Raw genomic sequence first — 21,140 nt, 5'->3', positions numbered from 1 at the left:
ATATTGGTCTTGGTTCCTTCTGGAATATGGAGAAAGCTAGGGTATTCTGAAGTCAGATTCAGGCACATGGAATAGGGAACTAGCTAATTCCAGGGAAACTGGAGCCCCCTTTCTAGATGTATAAAAAAAGCTTTAAGAGCCCACACACTCCAAATGTTTTAAAATTGGATATTCTACTCATATGTATATTGCTCTAAAACTTGCTTTTTTCCACTTAATATGTGTTGTACATCTTTCCATACATCTGCTTGCATCTTTATGAATAGCTGCAGACTCTCCTATAATTTAAAATTATATCATGTTTTAACTGTTTCTCTATTGACAAACTTTTCTTCCCTTCCATTTCTGTAAGATAACAAATGCATTGCAGTATCTTCTTTTGGGCATATGTAAGGGTATTTTTATATGATAGGTTCTTAGAAGTTGAATTTACAGGAAAAAGACCATGTATATTTAAAATTTTTATGAACACTGCCAAATTGCCCTTCATAAAGACTGAAACAATGTATGTTAGCATGAAAATGCTTATTTCCCCTTCACTCATCAACACTGGATATTATGAATCTTACTCTTACTCTTCTTTATCTGCAAATCTATATTCTTGCTTATTTTTCTATTATATGATTTGCCTTATTTTGTCACTGTTTTGTTTTATGAATATCAATCTGTTGTCATGTATATTCTACATATTTTATCTCAGGTTATGTCTTATTTTAATTTTGTGTTTCCTCTGAAAACCCTCCCCACTAACTTTGCTAAAGTGATCTGGAATTTTTATGACAGGCTGTCTTTTTTTTTTTTTTTTTTTTTTTTTTTTTGGGTCTATTTGCCTTTTCTAGGGCCGCTCCCGCGGCATATGGAGGTTTCCAGGCTAGGGGTCCAATCAGAGATGTAGCCACCGGCCTACGCCAGAGCCGCAGCAACTCGGAATCCGAGTCGCGTCTGCAACCTACCTACAGCTCACGGCAAACGCAGGATCCTCGACCCACTCACTGAGCAAGGCCAGGGATCGAACCTACAACCTCGTGGTTCCTAGTTGGATTCGTTAACCACTGCGCCACAATGGGAACTCCCCCCCTCTTTTTTACACTTTCCCCTCCCAAGTCTTTGTCTTTACCAGAGGATCCACACAGGAGAGAAACCATACTCGTGTGATATCTGTCACAAAACATTCATTCATGAATCTGCACTGTAGCATCATAAGAGGATCCATGTGAAAAAGCAAACATACACTTGTATAGGTTGTGGGAAATGCTTCAGCTGTAAGGAAAACCTCATTGCTCACCAAAGAATCCACTTAGGAAGCAAACCATACAAGTGTCTCCAGCAGTGCTATGAAATAGAAATATACTGTGAGCCACACATGTAATTCAAAATTTTCTAGTAGCCACATTAGAAAATAAAAAGGGAGTTCCCGTCGTGGCGCAGTAGTTAACGAATCCGACTAGGAACCATGAGGTTGCGGGTTCGGTCCCTGCGCTTGCTCAGTGGGTTAACGATCCGGCGTTGCCGTGAGCTTTGGTGTAGGTTGCAGACGCGACTCGGATCCCGCGTTGCTGTGGCTCTGGCGTAGGCTGGTGGCTACAGCTCTGATTCAACCCCTAGCCTGGGAACCTCCATATGCCATGGGAGCGGCCCAAGAAATAGCAAAAAAAAAGACCAAAAAAAAAAAAAAAAAAAAAAAAAAGAAGAAGAAAAGAAAAAGAATGGGTGTTGTTAACTATTATTTTATGTAACGCCACATATCAAAAATATTATTTCAGTATGTAATCAACGTAAAAATTACACATGGTATTTTGCATTCTTTTTTTGTGTGCTAAGTCTCTTAAATAATAGCCTGTATTTTATGCTTCTAGCACATCCCAATGTGGATCCACGTTACAGGTGCTCAGTAGCCACATTACAACTTTTATAAGTTATAAAACTTTAAATGCCATAAAAAGGTACAAGAAATAACATCTCACATAACTGCCCCAAATGATATCAATTATATAGTCCAGGTTTTGTCCTAGCTCAAAGATAGAGTTACCAGTGATTTCTAGATAGTAATGACATAATACATGTTAAGCACTTATAGGAATACTTGGCTAATAACAGGTCCTCTGTAAATCTTAACAACTGTGCTTTAAAAAATAATTCCTTTTTTCATTAATCAGGTAATCTTTATTTCTAAGATTTCTCTTTCATTCCCAGGGAGAATCTTATAAGGGCAGGCTGATTTGTGACATCCTGGATAAACTTGGAGGGCATTATGCTAAGTGACAGAGAAAGATAAATTGTTGGTACCATTTCTATGTGGAATCTAAAAAAAAAAAAAAAAAAAATTGAACAGATACAACCAGAGAGTAGAGTGGTAGTTGCCAGGGGCTAGGTGGAAGAAATGGGAGAGGTTGGTCAAAAGATAACAAATTTCCAGTTATAAGATGCATAAGTTCTGAGGATGTATTGTACAGCATGGTGACTATAGTCAACAATACTGTATTGTAAACTTGAAATTTACTAGGAGAGTATTTAGCATCCTTGCCAATGAATAAATAAATAACTAACTATGTGAGATGATGGATGTGTTAACTAACCTGATTATGGCAACCATTTTATAATGTATGCATATATCATGTTATACACCACTTTGTATTATAATTGTCCTTGTCAGTTTTACCTCAGTAAAGGTGGAATAAAATTCTATTTCACAATTAAAAAAAAAAATCAATAACAGGGAAAAAAATAAAAAAAGGGCAGACCATTCTTTTTGATTTATTATCCTGCTACCTCTTACAGAGAATAAGGAAAAAACTTAAAGTTCTGTTCCACACTCCCATTAACTTTGTTTTAATGGGGGGTTATTTGTTTTGATTGGTCCCCTGGCCCACTTTTTTTGACTGGCTGTTCCATTTCATCTGCCTGGTTATTATTCATGGTCTGCTAATATTTATAAATGAAGGACTTGATTATCCAGTATGGGTAACTGATGTGGTCACTGCCTGCAATTATGTGGGTTAATGTTTATTTTTTTCCTGATTGATTTTCCCCCAAGTGTATGTAGGGAGGTGATTGATAGGTTGGTGGTTTGATTCTTTGGCTCCACTTCTTTAGATGTGTTGAATCGGACCATGTAGGCCTCTTCTTGGCTGTGCTGTGGAACAAGCTGAGTGTGTGTGGATGGTTACTGTTCAATGTGGGTGGCAAGTGTTCGACTCTTTAAAAGTGATAGAATTAAGTACCTGATTAGAATATTCACTCTGTAGCATTTAACATATTATTACATTTCTTTACAGGAATACACATGGCTTGATAAAAGCCATTATGAAATTATTACAAATCCAAGCTCTCAAGGAAGGACAGGGTGGGGAGAAGAATATTCAGGATATATATAATATTAGGTATGTATGCCTTCTTTTCTTTTAAACAAAATCTTTGTTTGGGTGAATTGTTAACTAAGTTATAAATGGAGACATGCTATTCCCTTAAGTTCATCTGTGACTGTGAGTCTTGACCTCTCAGGAAGTAAGTATTTCAAAGACTCAGAGTTGTGGTAGAGTTGACTACACACTGAGTGAGTATCACCAGTGTGTCTTTCAAGGTTGCTTCCTTAGAATTGGAATCTTTACCCAAAATTCAGGTCACTTTTTTTTTTGCTTTGGGATATAGAACCATCTCCTCAATTCTATGAAAACTGAAGAGCTCATTGAATAAAAAAAATGTACTTAAAGCAGGAGGCGCATGAGGGTAAACTTTTTCACTGTAAAAAGCAATAGGAGACTATCTAAGGGTTATTACTCACGGAAAGGTCAGTGGTTAGGAGCACTGATTTGCCTTTTTTTTTTTTTTTTTTTTTTTGTCCTCTATATGATGTAGCATGATAGAATTGTTTTAAAAGGAAAATATACACAGCAACAATTATGGTGAAATGTACTGGATTTTATGGGAAATTTTGATACAATAACTTTCCAGTCTGTGGGCTTCCTACCGGCAGGTATGGGGTTGCTTGTATTGCATAATTGCCCCTCCTACCTCTTGATGTGGCCTCCTCTGTCTTCTGGAGTAGGATATCTTTTCGAAAGCTTCCAGTCCATTTGGCTGGGTGTAATTTTGTTGTGTTTATGAGAGAAGGTGAGCTCCAGTCCTGTTCTGCCATCTTAATCCCATCCTCTATGGGAGAGTTTGGACAAGAGAGGGGAGTATTGTGCTTATTGTGAAGATGACCTTAACCATTGCCTTGAAGGTCCCAGCAAGGCATTTCTTAAGAGAAGGGCTCCCACTTAGTGAGCAGAGGATCCCAGAAGATGCCATGTAACCAGTATATAGTTGTCCCAGGACCTGCATTCACAGATGCATCCAGAATATGCCTGTTTGAAAAGAATGAGACCATGGGACCATAAACAAGGGCACTGCTTCTCAGGAAAAATGGTTTACGTAGGCTTTGGCGATCCAACAGGGAAACCAAGTCATGCTTGTGAACTGTCATTGGCTTGGGCATACCAGACCTGCAGTTCTGAGCATTTGACATCATAGCTATCAGAAGCTGTGACTAGTGTCTCTCCAATTACTATGTAGTGCCTATTACTTACATGTAGTTATAATACTTCCCCCCCACCCCGTTTTTTTTTTTTGCCATACCCATGGCATATGGAAGTTCCTGGGTTAGGGATCGAATCCAAGCTGTAGCTGCCACCTGTGCCACAGCTGTGCCAATGCCAGATCCTTAACCCACTGTGCCACAGTGGGAACCCCTATAGTACTTTCCTTCTGATAATAAGTAAATGGTGTGTCATACATTATAGTGACCTTTCCTGATATTTTAGTGCTGTTTATCATCTTTATTTTTATGAGCACATCATCAAGAGTTTAAGTCACTTTTTAAAAACAAGATTAGATTTGCATTTTGCATATTTTTCTTAACATGTTTTTTGTATATTTTCAAAAATGCAGAAAAGTTGAAAGAATGTAATGCAATGGATTATTTCATTGTTAACTTATTAGTTAGCTCATTGGTTAAGTTTAAATTGGGGAAGCCAAAGGAAAATTAGTTATTTGAAAATACTGTGGAAACTTTGGGTGTGCAGGGTAAACTTTTCCAAATTAATAAATATGCTCTTCTTCTTTTTTTTTTTAATATGCATTTCCTTAACCATAATTGAACCTAAGGCATAGATGAGCAGAAGTTAGTATTTCTAGATGAATCATATAAGCATCTGTATTCTTGTTTTTTGAAAGAAGTTCAAACTCTTGAGCCAGAGTTCCAGGATAAGAAGTATTCCATTTTACTGTTATTCAGTTATTATTATTATTGTTATTCAGTGGGAGTTATTTACTTATTTTAAACTAGGAAAGCGATTGAAATTTTATTTTTTTGTATAAAAATTTATTGAGATATAATTCACATACCATACAATTGACCCACAGAATCATGTAGCTGTTGCCATAATCACTTTTAGGACATTTTCATCATTCCTTCAAACTCCTCACTTGGAATTCCCGTCATGGCTCAGTGGTTGGCAAGTCTGGCAGGGAACCATGAAGTTGCGGATTACATCCCTGGCCTCGCTCAGTGGGTTAAGGATCCGGCGTTGCCGTGAGCTGTGGTGTAGGTTGCAGACATGGCTTGGATCCTGCGTGGCTGTGGCTCTGTGTAGGCCAGGGGCTATAGCTCCGATTAGACCCTTAGCCTGGGAACCTCCATATGCTGCAAGTGTGGCCCTAGAAAAGACCAAAAAAAAAAAAAAAAAAAAAAGAAAAGACAAATTCTTCACCTGTTATTAGCAGTCACTCTATATTTCCCTCCACCCACTGGAAAATTTTAATTCAGTGGTTCTCAAAATTGGCTGCTCATTATAACCACCTACGTTTGCTTACAAACAGACAAACATAGGAACAATGAAATACCCTAGATCATACCCTGCTGTGAGGCCTAGGCTTTTGTAGTTTCAGAAAGGTCCCAGTGATTCTGATTGACAGTGAGTACAAGATAGTAGGTTAGCTGCTCTTCACTGTGCATTCTAATCACCTGGGACCTTGCTGAATGGCAGATTCTGTTTCCTTAGCTTTAAGGTGGGCTCAAGATTATTGTCTAACAAGCTCCCAGGTGCTGCTGTTGCTGTTCCTGTCCCCACCCTGTACTTTGAGTAGCAGAGCTATGAGCAGCATTAGCAGTGCCTGGGAGCTTATTAGGGATGCAGAATCTGAGATGACCCGAATCAGAGCCCACATTCTATTAAGATTTTCCAGCTAATTTGTAGGCATCTTATAGTTTAAGAAACAGTAGTTTTGAGGATGATAAAAGGAAATTTTCTGTCATGCAGAAAAATTAGAAGTAGTGTCATCTTCATCCTGATTGTGCTCATTGTGTGTGAGTGCTGCTAGACTTTCAGTTACCTGTCATGTTTCACCCTTTTTCCTATTTATAATTCAATTCAATTTCTCCAGTAGTTGGTTCTTTTTTTCTTTTTTGGCTGCACTGCAGCATATGGAGTTCCTGGCCAGGGATCGGATATGAGCCATAGTTTTGACCTATGCTGCGGCTGCGTCAATGCCAGATTCTTAACCTACTGTGCCGGGCCAGGGACTGAAACGCCGTCCCATGCTCTGACACCGCCAATCCCATTTGTGCCACAGTGGGCACCCCCAATAGTTGGTTGTTTAGTTTAACTAGAATCTTGATTTCAGAGGACAATTGGTGCAAGGCATGAAGGGGAGCCTAGTTTGAGGAGCTGAAATTATATTGGATATAGAAGGTGGCACATTAAAGAGGTCCAGAATCAATCACCTGACTTGGCATAATCCAGTAATGTTTATGGAGAGCCCTTGTGTGAATGGCTATTTGGCTCTATAAATCAGCAGAGTGTAATCGAGTGTGTAAGAGCCTTAAGTTCCTCCAGGGGGGATCGTGAATGGCAGAAACAGAGGAGAGGTGAGCCTGAAGAGCAGATTTCCCTCAAGTGAGCTATGATTACCTGAGTCAAGCATAAAATTGTCATGCTGTTTTAGAATCCTCTTTGCCACATGTTGGTTAGCAATATCAACCAGCCTTGGAGAGGAAACTGATGAGCTGTGTACAAAAGCATAAAGAGGATATGAGAATCTTAGAACTCCACTGAAAGGTGTTCCCTGGTTATGCTGTAGGCTTGATTTCAAATGGAAGTAGCATGACAAATAATTGTAAGCTTTCTGAGCATGAAACTCCTCTGTGTTTTTATGATATTAAGGACTCTGCTAGTGTATAGTTGGATTTTAAGTATTTTTCACTTCTTTTTGTCTTAACAGATGATTAATTTGTTTTTTTTTAAATTTTTTAAAAATTTTTTAATTTTCCCACTGTACAGCAAGGGGGTCAGGTTATCCTTACATGTATACATTACAATTACATTTTTTTCCCCCACCCTTTCTTCTGTTGCAACATGAGTATCTAGACAAAGTTCTCAATGCTATTCAGCAGGATCTCCAGATGATTAATTTGAACTGTAGTAAAACAGAATATGTGGTCATCTTACTTTTTATTAAACTTTTTTTTTTTTTTTTGTCTTTTGTCCTTTTAGGGCCACACTCACAGCATATGAGGTTCCCAGGCTAGGGGTCCAGTCGGAGCTGTAGCTGCCGGCCTACATCACTGCCATAGCAACATGGGATCTGAGCCCCGGCTGTGACCTACACCACAGCTCGTGGCAATGTTGGATCCTCAACCCACTGAGCGAGGCCAGGGATTGAACCTGAGTCCTCATGGATACTAGTGGGGTTCGTTAACCACTGAGCCACGATGGGAACTCCTATTAAAATGTTTTAAAAATTGAGGTAACGGAGTTCCCGTCGTGGCACAGTGGTTAACGAATCTGACTAGGAACCATGAGGTTGCGGGTTTGATCTCTGGCCTTGCTCAGTGGGTTAACGATCCGGCGTTGCCGTGAGCTGTGGTGTAGGTCTCAGACGCGGCTCGGATCCCACGTTGCTGTGGCTCTGGTGTAGGCTGGTGGCTACAGCTCCGATTTGACCCCTAGCCAGGGAACCTCCATATGCCGAGGGAGCGACCCAAGAAATGGCAAAAAGACAAAAAAAGAAAAAAAATTGAGGTAACATTGGTTTATATTATTATGTTTCATTGGTACATTATATTTTGCCCTCTGTAACAGTACAGCATGCCTACGGCCAAAAGTCTAGTTTCCATCTGTCACTAGGTGGTCGACCCCCTTTACCCATTTTGCCCTCCTACTCCCCCCCTTCTGGTAAACACTAACCTGTTCTCTGTAGGCATGTATTTATTTTTGTTTAGTTTATTTTGTTTATTTATTTACTTATTTATTTTTTTTTTTATTGTAGCACCCATGGTATATGGAAGTTGCCAGGCTAGAGGTCAAATCATAGCTGCAGCTGCTGGCCTATGCCATGGCCATGGGAACACCAGATCCAAGCCACATCTGCGACCTATGCAGCTTGCAGCGTTGCTGGATCCTTAAACCATAGAGCAAGGCCAGGGATCAAACCCACATCTTCACAGAGACAATGTCGGGTCCCTAACATGCTGAGCCCCAATGGGAACTGCTGTTTATTTATTTTTAATATTCCACATATGAGTGAAATCACATGATATCCATCTGACTTATTTCACTTAGCATACCACCCTCAGGGTCCATCTAAGTGTTGCAAATGACAGGATTTCATCTTTTTTTGTGGCTAAGTAATATTCCATTTTGTGTGTGTGTGTGTGTGTGTGTGTATGTGTATGTGTATGTACATCCTCCTTATCTATTCATCCGTTGATGGATACTTAGGTTGTTTCCGTGTCTTGGCTATTGTAAATATACTGTGATGTACATAGGGATATGTCTGTCTTTTTGAATTAGTGTTTTCATATTCTTTAGATAAATACCCCAGAATAAGATATTTGCAAGTCATATATCCAATAAGTGGTTAATATCTAAAATATATATGGAGTTCCCATCATGGTGCAGCAGAAGTGAATCTGACTAGGAACCATGAGGTTGTGGGTTCAGTCCCTGCCCTCAATCAGTGGGTTAAGGATCTGGTGTTGTTGTGAGCTATGGTGTATGTTGTAGATGTGATTCGGATCCGATGTTGCTGTGGCTGTGGTATAGGCCAGCAGCTGAAGCTCCGACTGGGCACCCAGCCTGGGAACCTCCATATGCTGTGGGTGCGGCCCTAAAAAAAAGCCAAAAAAAAAGAAAATAAAAATAAAATATATAAAGAACTTGTACAACTCAACCAAAAAAACATGATTAAAAAATGGACAGAGATGGAATTTCCATCATGGCACAGCAGAAATGATTCCGACTAGGAACCATGAAGTTGCAGGTTTGATCCCTGGTATTGCTCAGTGGGTTAAGGATCTGGCGTTGCTGTGAGCTGTGGTGTGGGTCGCAGACGCAGCTCGGAATTTGTGTTTCTGTGGCTGTGGTGTAGGCCGGCAGCTGTAGCTCCAATTTGATCCCTGGCCTTGGAACCTCCATATGCTGCCGGTTGTGGCTCTAAAAAGCGGAAAAAAAAAAAAAAAGGGCAGAGGATCTGGGTAGACACTTTTCCAAATAAGATACACAGATGGCCAACAGTCACATGAAAAGATTTTCAGTATCACTATTTACTAGGGAAATGCATATCAACAGCACAATGAGATGTCACATCACACCATTAGAATGGCCATTATAAAAAAGGCAAGAAATAAGGGTTGGAAAGGATATGGAGAGGAGGGAACTCAGATATTGTTGGTGGGAATATAAATTGATGCAGCCCCTGTGGAAAACAGTTTAGAGATTCCCCCCAAAATTAGGACTAGGACTGCCTTATGATGCAGCTGTTCCACTTCTGGGTATTTATGTGGTCATTGTAAATGGGTCTATACTGAATTGCTTAAGTTGTTTCAGTATGGGAGTAAAAAGAATGGGAGACGTGGGGACTTGGCATGTTAGCCAGTGGCTTCCCTTGGCTCCTGTGACTTTCCTGAAGGAGCTTTGGAGAGGATATTCTCATTGCTAAACTTGGAGTTTGGTGGTTCTCAAACTTCCTGGGCAGAAGAACCACCTGGGGAGCTTGTTAAAAGTACAGCTTCTCAAGTCCACTGGCCAGAGATTCTCATTCATGCAGTAGGTTTTGCAGTGAGACTCAGGAATCAGGCATAGAGGTCATTTGTGGATCATACTTCAGAAATATTGCTTGAGCCCCTTGGCAACTTAATGATTCCATATATGAGCTGCAAAACCCCCTTGGGGGTTCTAGATTAGGAGTGGTCTTGAGTGGTTGATAAAGCCACCTTGCCTCTGTTGCCTATCTGGAAGGCAAAAGGTCAGTTTGCCCCCAGGCACGGAAACACCAAGTTCATTTTACCCCATCTGCCGTGGACAATAGAGAGGCCAAGAACAGAGCCAAACAGCAATTCTAAAGGAAAAGCAATCCAATGAGAGCAAGCCAAGTGCTGATGCAAGCGAGAGAATGTTAAAGGTTTAAATCTTATTGCTTTATTCAATGAAAAAATTCCATGGCCCTGACCAGTTAATGTTTCATGGTCAGACAGTAGATGCTTGTAGGAGCAGGAGGGGACAAGAGCCCTTGGCACCCACCCAATGATGGTTTTCAGTGTTTACAGTGCACAAGGAGTTCATGCTCAGAGTTATTCTTGTGGATATCTGGAACATACACTTTAACAGAAGATTTGGATGCACAAGTGGTCTACCTACCATGCTTTGCGATACATCAGGTTAGAGAGTGTGTAGCCAATAAAGTCTATTTTGCTTAAATGGACTCTTCTATAGTTTTGTGGCTTAAACAAGGCAAAGGGGGATATTTAAATGGGTTTTCAATTCTCAGTGCCTTTTAGGATGGGAGTAAGCTGGAAGGTCAGGCAGGACATTCTACTACTATGATTAAACGAAGAGCATATGCCAGCGATAAAACTCTAGATTCATGAATCTCAACTCTGGTTGCACCATTAGAGACCTCCGAGGAACTTTTAAATGGAGGTGCCTGGGTTCTCTCTAGAATGACCAGGGATCACCCTAAGGCACTGGTAATTTTTCAAAGCTTTCCTAGGTTTCCAGTGTCTTGGCTGGATTGAGAACTGCTGGCCAGTTGTTGCAATGAGGCAATGGTGGTTCATTGTTGCCAGATCTTCAGATCTTTCAATAGTAATAACATTTTATATGAAATCTCCTGGCTAATAAATGTTGGAAAACAATTCTAATTTTTAAAAAGAACAGGGTAGGCAAACAAAACACATCTGTTCACAGGAGGCAATCCAAGGATAACAAGTTTGTATCCTCTGGTTTAGGCATTTAACTGTTTTCAAAAACTTTAAAAGCCCTTCTATTTTTTTTTTTTTTTTTTAGCCTGTGAACAATTTTAATACTAATCACTTTTTTTTTTTTTTTTAAGCTACTGTGAAGATATCCTTTACTTCAGGCTTATTCCCCCCAACCCCTTTTTGTTTGGTCTGAATTTCCTTTTCGTTAGCCTGAACTCCACTTTTTTATAACACGCTTAAGTTTATTTCAGCATTCTGTTACATCGACCCTACAAGAAAAGCACAGCAGAAAATCAGTGTTGGTCTGGTATTTTGCTTGCAAGAAAAAAAAACTAAACCAAATTTTTATAATTCATAAACTATTAGAGGCTCATATTCTCATTCGCTTTATAATATGCCATTTTCCCCCTTAAAATTTTGTCATGTGCTTTTGCTTTTAATTTTTCTCTGCATATTCATATTATGGCAGTCTTTTTAAGATCTCTTTTCCCTCAGTTGAAGTGAGGAAATAGTTGTGAATTCCTGAGCAGTAACTGCTTGTTCCAGAACTTGTGCATCACTCTGATGTGCCAGACAGTGGCTGACATGCGCAAATAGCAAATGTTGAGAATCTTATTTGTGGAAAGGCTTGGTCTGATCAACATCAAGCTGTACTTTCTGAAATAAGGGAATATTAAATATTTTTGGCAGATGGTGTGCTCTGAAATGGGTGATTAGGCCAATAACGATGGATGGTTGTACCCTGAGTAGATGAAAGTTATATACTCTGTGTGTGTATTTTGGCATCTGTTTGTGCAGTGTTTTGAGTTTATTTAAATGAAGAGTTAATTTTAAGAACTTAAAGATGTGTGTCCTCAAGGCTGAGGTACTTTGTAATTCATATCGATTTTTTTCACTTATCTCATAAGGCACATGTGTTCATCCTTTAGGGCCATCAAACAGAAACCGGAGTAAGTCCCAGGGTAAATACTGACACACTGAGCGCTAAGACCACTTTGTGGTTGTGGATGGCCAAAGGTAGCCCCAGTTTTAATTTTTTTTTTTTCTTTTTAGGGCCACATCTATAGCACATGGAGGTTCCCAGTCTAGGGGTTGAATCAGAGCTACAACTCTGGCCTACACCACATCCATAGCAACATGGGATCTGAGTGGCATCTGCGACCTAGCTCATGACAATGCTGGATCCTTAACCCACTGAGCGAGACCAGGGATCAAACCCGCATCATCACGCATCCTAGTCGGGTCTGTTAACCAATGAGCCACGAAGGGAACTCCCCCCAGTTTTAATTTTGGTATCTAGCTCTTCCTCAGCATTAAATTCTTTTTGCATTTTCTCTTGTATCCATTTTGCTGGGTGAGATGGAGTCAGCCATGAGAGCAGGAAGAACGTTTCAGATCCAGAGCAAATCATGTACCTTGCTGTTGCTGTGTGAAAGAGCCAGGTGCCTTAGAGGAGCTAACAGGAGGCAGGGTGCCTGGAACTTAGTGTTCAAGGGAGGGAGAGGAAATAGGGTTTGGAAATCACTAGACAAATGGTAAAAAACAAAAAAATGTTATGATATTTCATAATGACATTAGAAAAAGACACAACTTTCTTTCCTCCCATATCTGCATCTTTAAAATGGGCATAATAAAAAAAAAATAAACTGGGAACAGTTAAGCTGTTAACCATGGATGTTGAGGTAATAAATGACATTCTGATTTAAACTTATTTCCTTTGTGAGGAAAATCTAAGTTATTGTAATTATTTATATTGGAAGTATACTTCACATGCTACATAGGAATTTTTCGAAAATTGGGAAGAGGTTAATTAGATTTAAAATAGTATATGGCTGGGAGTTCCCATTGTGGTGCAGTGGAAACAAATCCAACTAGTATCCATGAGGATGTGGGTTCCATACCTGGCCTCGCTCAGTGGGTCCAGGATCTAGCATTGCCGCTAGCTGTGGTGTAGGACACAGAGGCGGTTTGAATCCCGCATTGCTCTGGCTGTGGTGTAGGCTGGCAACTGTAGCTCCGATTCAACCCTAAGCCACAGCTGGTGTGGCCCTAAAGTTCAAAATAAATAAATAAATAGTATATGGCTGAGTTAAGTTTAGAATATTTTTAATGTTTTTTATTGAGATATAATATATATACCATAAAATTCACTCTGTTAAAGTGTGCGTCAGTGGTTTTTATTATATTCATGGAGTTGTTTAACAATTATTACTGTCTAGTTCCAGAATATTTTCATCACCCCCCCTGCAAAGGAACCTCATACTCATTAGCAGTCATTCCCAATACCTCCCATCACTAGAAATAAAATGCTACTTTTTGTATCAGTGGATTTCCCTCTTATGAACCTTTCATATAAATAGAATCATATAATATGAGGCCTTTAATGTCTGGGCTTCTTCCACTTAGCATGATGTTTTCAAGTTTCATCTATGTTATAGCATGATCAATACCTCATTCCTTTCATGGCTGAATAGTAATCCATTGCAGGGATATGCCTCATTTTATTTATTCTGTAGTATTTTTGTATGCTTACCACATTCAATGAATTTTTAGTGTTTTTTGTTCTTTACATTTATTACTAAACATAAACTACTTTTTTTAAGTTGCTGAAAATGTGTCCTAGTTTTTAATTAAGAGTAGTTGTTATTGTTTTTCATCTCTATGCAGATTTCCTTATTACTTTTATTATTTCCTAATGAGGTTGCTTAGAATTTTCTAACACTTAAAAAAAAAAATCAACCATCAACTATTAACATATGTTTCTGTTGTCAAAATGAGCATTTTGCTTTTTGGAGAGCTGATTATTTCAATAATTGCATATGTTATTTAAAAGGAACCCTTATTTTTTAGATGTTTGGTTTTACTTAACATAAAGGAAGCATGACACCATAATTAAATCGTCTATACTATACAATCAAGCTGCCATAAGGAATTGGAACCAGTAAAATGCATTAATATATTGTGTTTTGCTGAAGTTACAAAAACCTCCATAGTTAGGGAGTCACTATTTCTGGGAACATCATGAATAACTTTTTGGGGCAATAGTGCTTGCTCATTTTACAGTTTTTTTTGGAAGTGAGAATTTAGCAAGGCTGAACTGCAGCAATTACCTTAGGTTTACTTAGCTTTAATTTACTAGCACTTATGCTTTTTTAGGGGAGAGGTCAATCCTTCTTTGAGAATCTCATAAAAGTTTTGGACCTTCCCCTAGAAAATGTATATACTTATGTGTACTCAAAACTTCACATTTAATTTCAGGGGGCTTGTGAATTCTTGCTTTAATGGATAAGTAAAAATTTGTGCAGAAAAATCAGGAGAAAGAAGATGGCAAAGAAGGGAGTATCAGTGTCAGATCTGTCCCTTAAAAAACCCAGTAGAGTTGAAGATAAGAAAGAAGGTAGGGCGGTAATAGAAAGGGTAGCCAATACTTTCTATGTGCCATCTGTCTTTTTCAGGTTGATTCTTTCTGCATGTTCTACTTTGCTTTTCACTTCCCCCTTTTTTTCTCCTCTTTCCCACCCAGGGAAGTCTTAGTTCACAGTTTATGGTTCCTATCACCTGGAGTTTATACTTGGGATTTAAAATCAGACCTAAGGAATATTCTACATATATTGTGCAGTCTTCCAGTTAGCAAATGGCACTAGCAAATGCGTTATAGATTCCTCTAAATCTGGATGCGTAATTTTAAAATTGGTTTGCTGATAAATGTCTTTAAGAGCATAAAATGTACTTTTTGCCTTATTAGTCTATTGTCTCTGTTTTATTTTTTCCCCCCAACCATAGATGTAACTTAGTATTAGAAGTTTTGGGAGTTCCCATCGTGGTGCAGTGGTTAACGAATCCGACTAGGAACCATGAGGTTGCGGGTTCGATCCCTGCCCTTGCTCAGTGGGTTAACGATCCGGCGTTGCTGTGAGCTGTGGTATAGGTCGCAGACGCGGCTCGGATCCCGCATTACTGTGGCTCTGGCATAGCCTGGCAGCTACAACTCCGATTGGACCCCTAGCCTGGGAACCTCCATATGCCACAGCAGTGGCCCAAGAAATGGCAAAAAATAAAAATAAAAAAAATAAAAAAAAGATAAAAAAAAAAAAAGAAGTTTTGGACTCTTAAGTATCTGTATGCTTCCCTCAGCCACCTTGTACCTAAAATACTTCCAGACTTCTGACATTGGCAGACACCTTTGCATTAAAACCCTGCCTCTCAAAATAGAGATCCTGTTAAAGGTTCATTGTGGGGACAGAACTATTGTGATATGAAGTCTATTTTCAAAGAAATCTTATCTTTCCCTATCTGCCTTATAGACCCAAAGAAAAAAGGAAATTAGGCAAAAATGTCAAAATTAAAATCATTTTTGCTCCAGGTCTTCTTTTTCTGGAAGCTTGTATGGAAAGGATAAAATGAATTTATCTAAAAACACTCTAGGGTAGATAATGATTCAAAATTATTGTTTAATTTTTCTTTTTTGTAGTAATACTCATTGTGGAATCTTAATTTTTATTATGCATTTTTATCTTAAAACCTGCAGAGTTTTTTTTTTTTTTTTTTTTTTAAATCTTATTTTGGCTTCCAACCAGTACTTTCAAATCAAAATTCAGAGCAGGTAGAGAAATGCTTTTAAAATGCATATTTGATGTAGTAAGTGCTATGCTATGCTTCTGAAAGCGCCAGGGTCACAGCTGCATACATGAAAATGCATGGTGACTGCAGGCATTGTTTCCTCACACAGAAAAGGCAATCTGTGTCTATCGCTGAATTTATGATGTAAATCAAATCATAGCTTTCCTATATTCAGAGATGTAGCAGAAAGGTTTAGGTGGCCTGAAGGTTACAAATAACTTTTGCTTTTTGATTTGTCTACCACAAGACTAATTTTTTTCACTTTGTCTTTTCTATTAAGATTGATGTATTTATACTTGGAAGGTGAATCTAGTTACGTACCTTATTTTATCGTTGCCTCTGTGCTAGTCTGGTGGAACCACGAATTTATCTTTTATTCCTCCTCCTGCTCTGTTCTGTTAAGATGCATGTACTGCTCTGTGTTGTTGACAGTGTTATTAAAGGGTAGGGAGCACTGCATGCTTCCTTTGTGCTTTTTTTTCTCTGAACAATGTGGACTTTGAAACAATGAATTTAGAGGGATTGTGACTAGTTGGTTTTTCATGATCCCTTCAAAGAGGTTAAAGAAGTGCTTTGGGGAAAGTGTGTGTGTTTGTTATGTTTATTATAGATGGGCATTTGGCACTGAAAGGGGAAACACAAAAAGAATAAGACATGGACCCAGCTTTCAAGCTGCTTATGCTCTGGTTTAAAATACAGGTTTATCTGCATGACAATCAGAATAGTATCCTGTTTATGGGGTACTCTGTGTGCTAGGTACTGTGTTAAATGCTTTACTTAAAACGGGAGTTAAACCATGTTCATATCATGAAATGGAAAAGTACCAAAGAACATAAACAAATTGGCTCATCTATGGCAGAAAAACAATAACAATACAACAACAAAAACTACACAGTGAAGGAGAAATTAGAGGCACCAGAGGCCAAGGAGGGGTGACCTGGTTGCCTTGTTCGCATCTATTTTAATCTTTAGAAACAAGTTACTCTCTTTTAAGAAGAAAGAGGAATCTATTGGATGTCTCGATGTCGGAAATTATGATTTAAAAGTTTCTGTGTGCTTTTTCTGCCTATAGCCCTGTACTTCTCTCTGAAATAAAAATATTGGATGATTTATTTCTTTGAGATAAAAATAGGAGGCCTCTGTTTTGAGCCATTAGATTTTTATTAGACACTGGCCTTAGAGTCATTTAAGCTTGGCATAGACTTATTAGTTGTTGAGAGCATCTTCACTGCTTTCTGCCTTTACGGTGTTTGGTTCCACCTCTGGTCCTGAACTGTACAAAGGTTAGGGCTTTAATGGGTGGCATGGGTTATAGAACTTGAGCACTGGAAGGTACTTAGTCTGATTTCCTCATTTTACAGATGAAGAAACTTTACCCCAGAGAGGTTAATTCTCTTGCCTGAGCTCACACAATTTGTTGCAGAGGCAGAAGGTGAACTTGGAACTCTTAACTCTTAATTCAATGTTTTCTCTCCACTGTTTCACCTCACCTCTCCACTCCTAGTTTTTTCCGAGATGTGGATGTGGCAGCATAACAGTAAATGATTCGGGTGATGCTATGTAGGCACTGCTTTTGTAAATGATGATGGCAGTGTCCCACATTTGTGTCTATATTTCAAAACTTGTAGACCTTATTGCCTGCCATTGGTAAATTTACAAGTAATCAGGTTGTATGTTTACTACAACTATCATTTTGAATCACGTGTTATAGTCAACTTACCTTTTTTATACCTTGAATAGCGGTTTGGGAATAATTGCTATTTTAAGGCATAACCCAGGTTTGTTTTGGTCTCTTTTTGTACCACATAATTTCTTTTTTTGATTAACAGTACTTCTAATGAAGAGAACAGTTGACTCTAAGTTGTGGTTTCTTCCATTTACCCTGACCTTTCTCAGTTGTAATTACTTGAAATAAGTGGAACGACTAACAAGCAGTGAGTGAGAAGAAAAATCTTGAATAATCCGTAAATTTAAGAATCAGTCCTTGAATATATCGAGTGAACTATATTTAGCCTTATGACATTTTGAATGGTCTAGTTATAATACTTTAAATAGGAAAATAACTCTATTTTCTACCATACTCAAATTAGTATGCATAATATTGAATGCTCTTGCTTATTTTGGAATATGATTCTGTATTTTGCAAAGGAATAATTTTATATTTGTTTCCCATTTTAAATCTTCTAGTTTCTACTGTACTGTTACTCTTGTGCTCCTAATGTTAATATTTGATGGTTATGTTTCCATAAGAAACTTCAAATTTTGAATGTGATTGATTGATTGCTTTTGGTTCAGTGTAAATAAGGATGAAGGTAGGATCATAGTCTTTCTAAATAACTCGAGGCTGGTACCATTTTTTAGTTAAGTTTTGCGCCTCAAATAATGCTTGTCAATTTTGCCTAATGCGGTGGTTCCTAACCAGGGGCAGTTTTGCTCCCCAGGGGACATTTGGTAATATCTGGAGACATTTTTGGTTGTCATATGACTAAGATAGATAGATGCTAAGATAGCATCTAGCAGATAGAAACCAGGAATGCTGCCAAATGTTCTATGGTACATTGGATAACCCCCCAAACAAAGAATTATCTGACTCCAGACATCAGTATTGTCATGGGAAACTCTTACATATGGCAGTTGCACAATGAAATAGATTAAAAAATATACCCATTCTATAAAGTACAAAGCTTTATGTATTATTTTATTGTGCATTCACGTGCCAGTTTAATGATTCACAAGGGAAAATTTTGGCTTTTTGCTTCATTATGCTTAAAGTATTAAAACAAAAATTTGGGCAATTATAATTGATTTTAGTTTAGCTGTGCTCAGCTGAAATAGTATAATATTGGTAATCAATATTAATCAGCAGTAATATTCAGTGTTCTTAATTTGGACTTCCTTTCTCCCTCAAGGTTTTCAACTTCTTGGAATCAATATTGTGTATTATTCCTGCAATATTTCCACTTGGATCTGACATAATCAATTCTCTGGAAAAGTTAATTATCTAGATGTCTAAGTCAGTAATTAATCTGGATAAATCCCTAGTCTATATTCTATTTAATCTCATCTTTAGAGTTTAAGCCTGAGATAAATAGAATTTGCTAAACCCAAAAGCTAGCAAAACACTTTAATTTCACCGCAACAAAACTTGAGTGGGAGTTCCCCTTGGGTCTCAGTGGAAACGAATCCGACTAGTATCCATGAGGATGTGGATTTGATCCACTGGCCTCGCTCAGTGGGTTTAGGATATGGCATTGTGGCGAGCTGTGGTGTAGATTGCAGACACAGCTTGGATCCCATGTTGCTGTGGCTGTGGCTTATGCTGGCAGCTGTAGCTCTGATTCGACCCCTAGCCCTGGAACTTCCATATGCCGCAGGTAAAAAAACAAAACAAAACAAAACAACAAAGCTTGGGAAAATTTGAGTGGATCCCACAAACTCAGTGAAGTAGAAACTAAATTATAATAGAATTGTTTGCTATATATGCATCATTTCTAATCCTATTTTAAAATTACTGTCTCCATGGAGTTCTCCTCTGGTACAGTAGGTTAAGGACCTGGTGTTGTCACTGCAGTGGCTCGGGTTGCTGCTGTGGCACAGGTTCAGATCCAGTCCTTAACCCTGGATCTTCTGCATGCTGTGGTCACAGCCATGATGATCTGATTTAATAAACAAAACTATTAAAAAGGAGGTAGATTCTTAATAGTTTTTTTTTTTTTTTTGAGGGAATGTGAGGAGTAGGAAGGGGTAGGATGATTTACAAGGGAGGAATATTGAAAAGCACTTAAGTGCTTTATGATCACACAAAAACAGTGTGGTAACTTGTTGGATTTTCTTCTTAAATCATCATGAATACCAGCATTACCTAGAGGATTAATGTCTGGTCTTATCTGATGCTCCTCCTTTCAATATGGTGCTTGTTAGAAGGAAAACCTATAGCTAGCATCATTACAGTTGCTGTTCTTTCCTTTTTTCTTCATGTTTACTTGAACATGACCTACTGAATTCATAATCTACAAAGTTCAGCTGATGTGACTTAGCCCAGAGGCTTTTAGGATTTGTAACATTTGTTTCTTAATAACTGTAGCAAGTAGAGCAGAAGCAAATTCTAGATAGGTTTAACTGCCAAAGAGTTTGGAATTTGGAAATGTGATTTTGATAGGATTTTTGAGTTTTGGCATAAAATGTTGCTTGGAGTGATCCCTTAGCAATGGCAGTAATCTGATCAGTCAGAAATAGCCTGTGCTTTAACAAACAGGAGGCTGCCAGCATGAGAAGTTAGTGTCTGATAGATTAGGTGAGGATGAGGAGAAAATAAAAAGATTGTGTTAATATACCCCAGAAACTGTGTAGTAGTGTTGGAGAGGTGTTTAACATGAGTGTTCCAGGGTGATGGATCTGCCATACTTTTCTGTTTAAGAAAAAAATAAAAAAAATCAGAAAACTTCCCAACTCCTAACCTCTCTCTTTTGTGGTTTTTTACTTGTAGTGGTTTTCAACATTGGCAACACATTAGAATTGCTGGAAGAGTTTTTAAAAATTACTAATGCATGGGCTCCACTCTTGGCAACCCCAATATAACTGAAGCCTTGGTACTGATATTTTAAAAGAGCTCCACAGATGAATCTAACATGCAACCAGGGTTGAGAACCACTGCTATATAGCAATGCATTGGAGTTGTCCGGAGAGCTATTTATTAGGTCTGGGCTGGGGCCTGAGAATTTATTTGCATTTCTAACAAGTTCCCAGGTGATGTCAGCATATTGCTGGTAAGGCAATCATATTTCGAGAGCCACCAAAATGGCAGTTTTAAAAAATCATCTGAATGTGACTGATGGTCTGGTCTTTTAGTTTTTGTTTTTTTAATATTGCTAGTGCTATATTATTAGGTTAAATATTAAGATTTAAGAGTGGGAGTTCTTGCTGTGGCACAGTAGGTTAAGAGTCTGACTGCAGTGGCTTAGGTTGCCGTGGAGGTGTGAATACCGGCCTGGCAGGTAGGTTAAGGATTTGGCATTGCCATAGCTGTGGCATAGGTCACAGCTGAGGCTTGGATTCAGTCTCTGGCCCGGAAACTTCCATGTGCCGCAGACGTGGCCATTAAAAAAAAGAAGAGCATATATAAAATGATTGATGCTTCTATATGGTTTGAGTTTTTTTCAAATAACATTTAATTTTTTTTTTTTTTTTTTTTGTCTTAAGGCCGCACCTATGGCATATGGAGGTTCCCAGGCTAGGGATCGAATCAGAGCTGTAGCCGCTGGTCTACGCCACACCCGCAGCA

The 21,140-nt window shown here is 38.6% G+C and overlaps 1 protein-coding gene across 10 annotated transcripts in view; it reads left to right on the top strand.

Moving 5' to 3' along the window:
- FOCAD (focadhesin) overlaps window positions 1-21,140 on the top strand; it is a 319,932-nt gene that overhangs the window by 48,243 nt on the left and 250,549 nt on the right. For 9 of the 10 annotated variants that reach the window (XM_021063095.1, XM_021063125.1, XM_021063096.1 and 6 more), the window contains one exon: window positions 3,276-3,380. The exons of the other annotated variant lie outside the window; for it this stretch is intronic. In XM_021063095.1, coding sequence (XP_020918754.1) covers window positions 3,276-3,380 — 105 coding nt within the window. The remainder of the gene's footprint in view (window positions 1-3,275; window positions 3,381-21,140) is intronic. 10 annotated transcript variants of the gene reach the window in all.

Source organism: Sus scrofa, chromosome 1 (genome assembly GCF_000003025.6).
Source record: "Sus scrofa isolate TJ Tabasco breed Duroc chromosome 1, Sscrofa11.1, whole genome shotgun sequence".
NCBI lineage: Eukaryota > Metazoa > Chordata > Mammalia > Artiodactyla > Suidae > Sus > Sus scrofa.
This window is presented reverse-complemented; position numbering and strand designations above follow the sequence as displayed.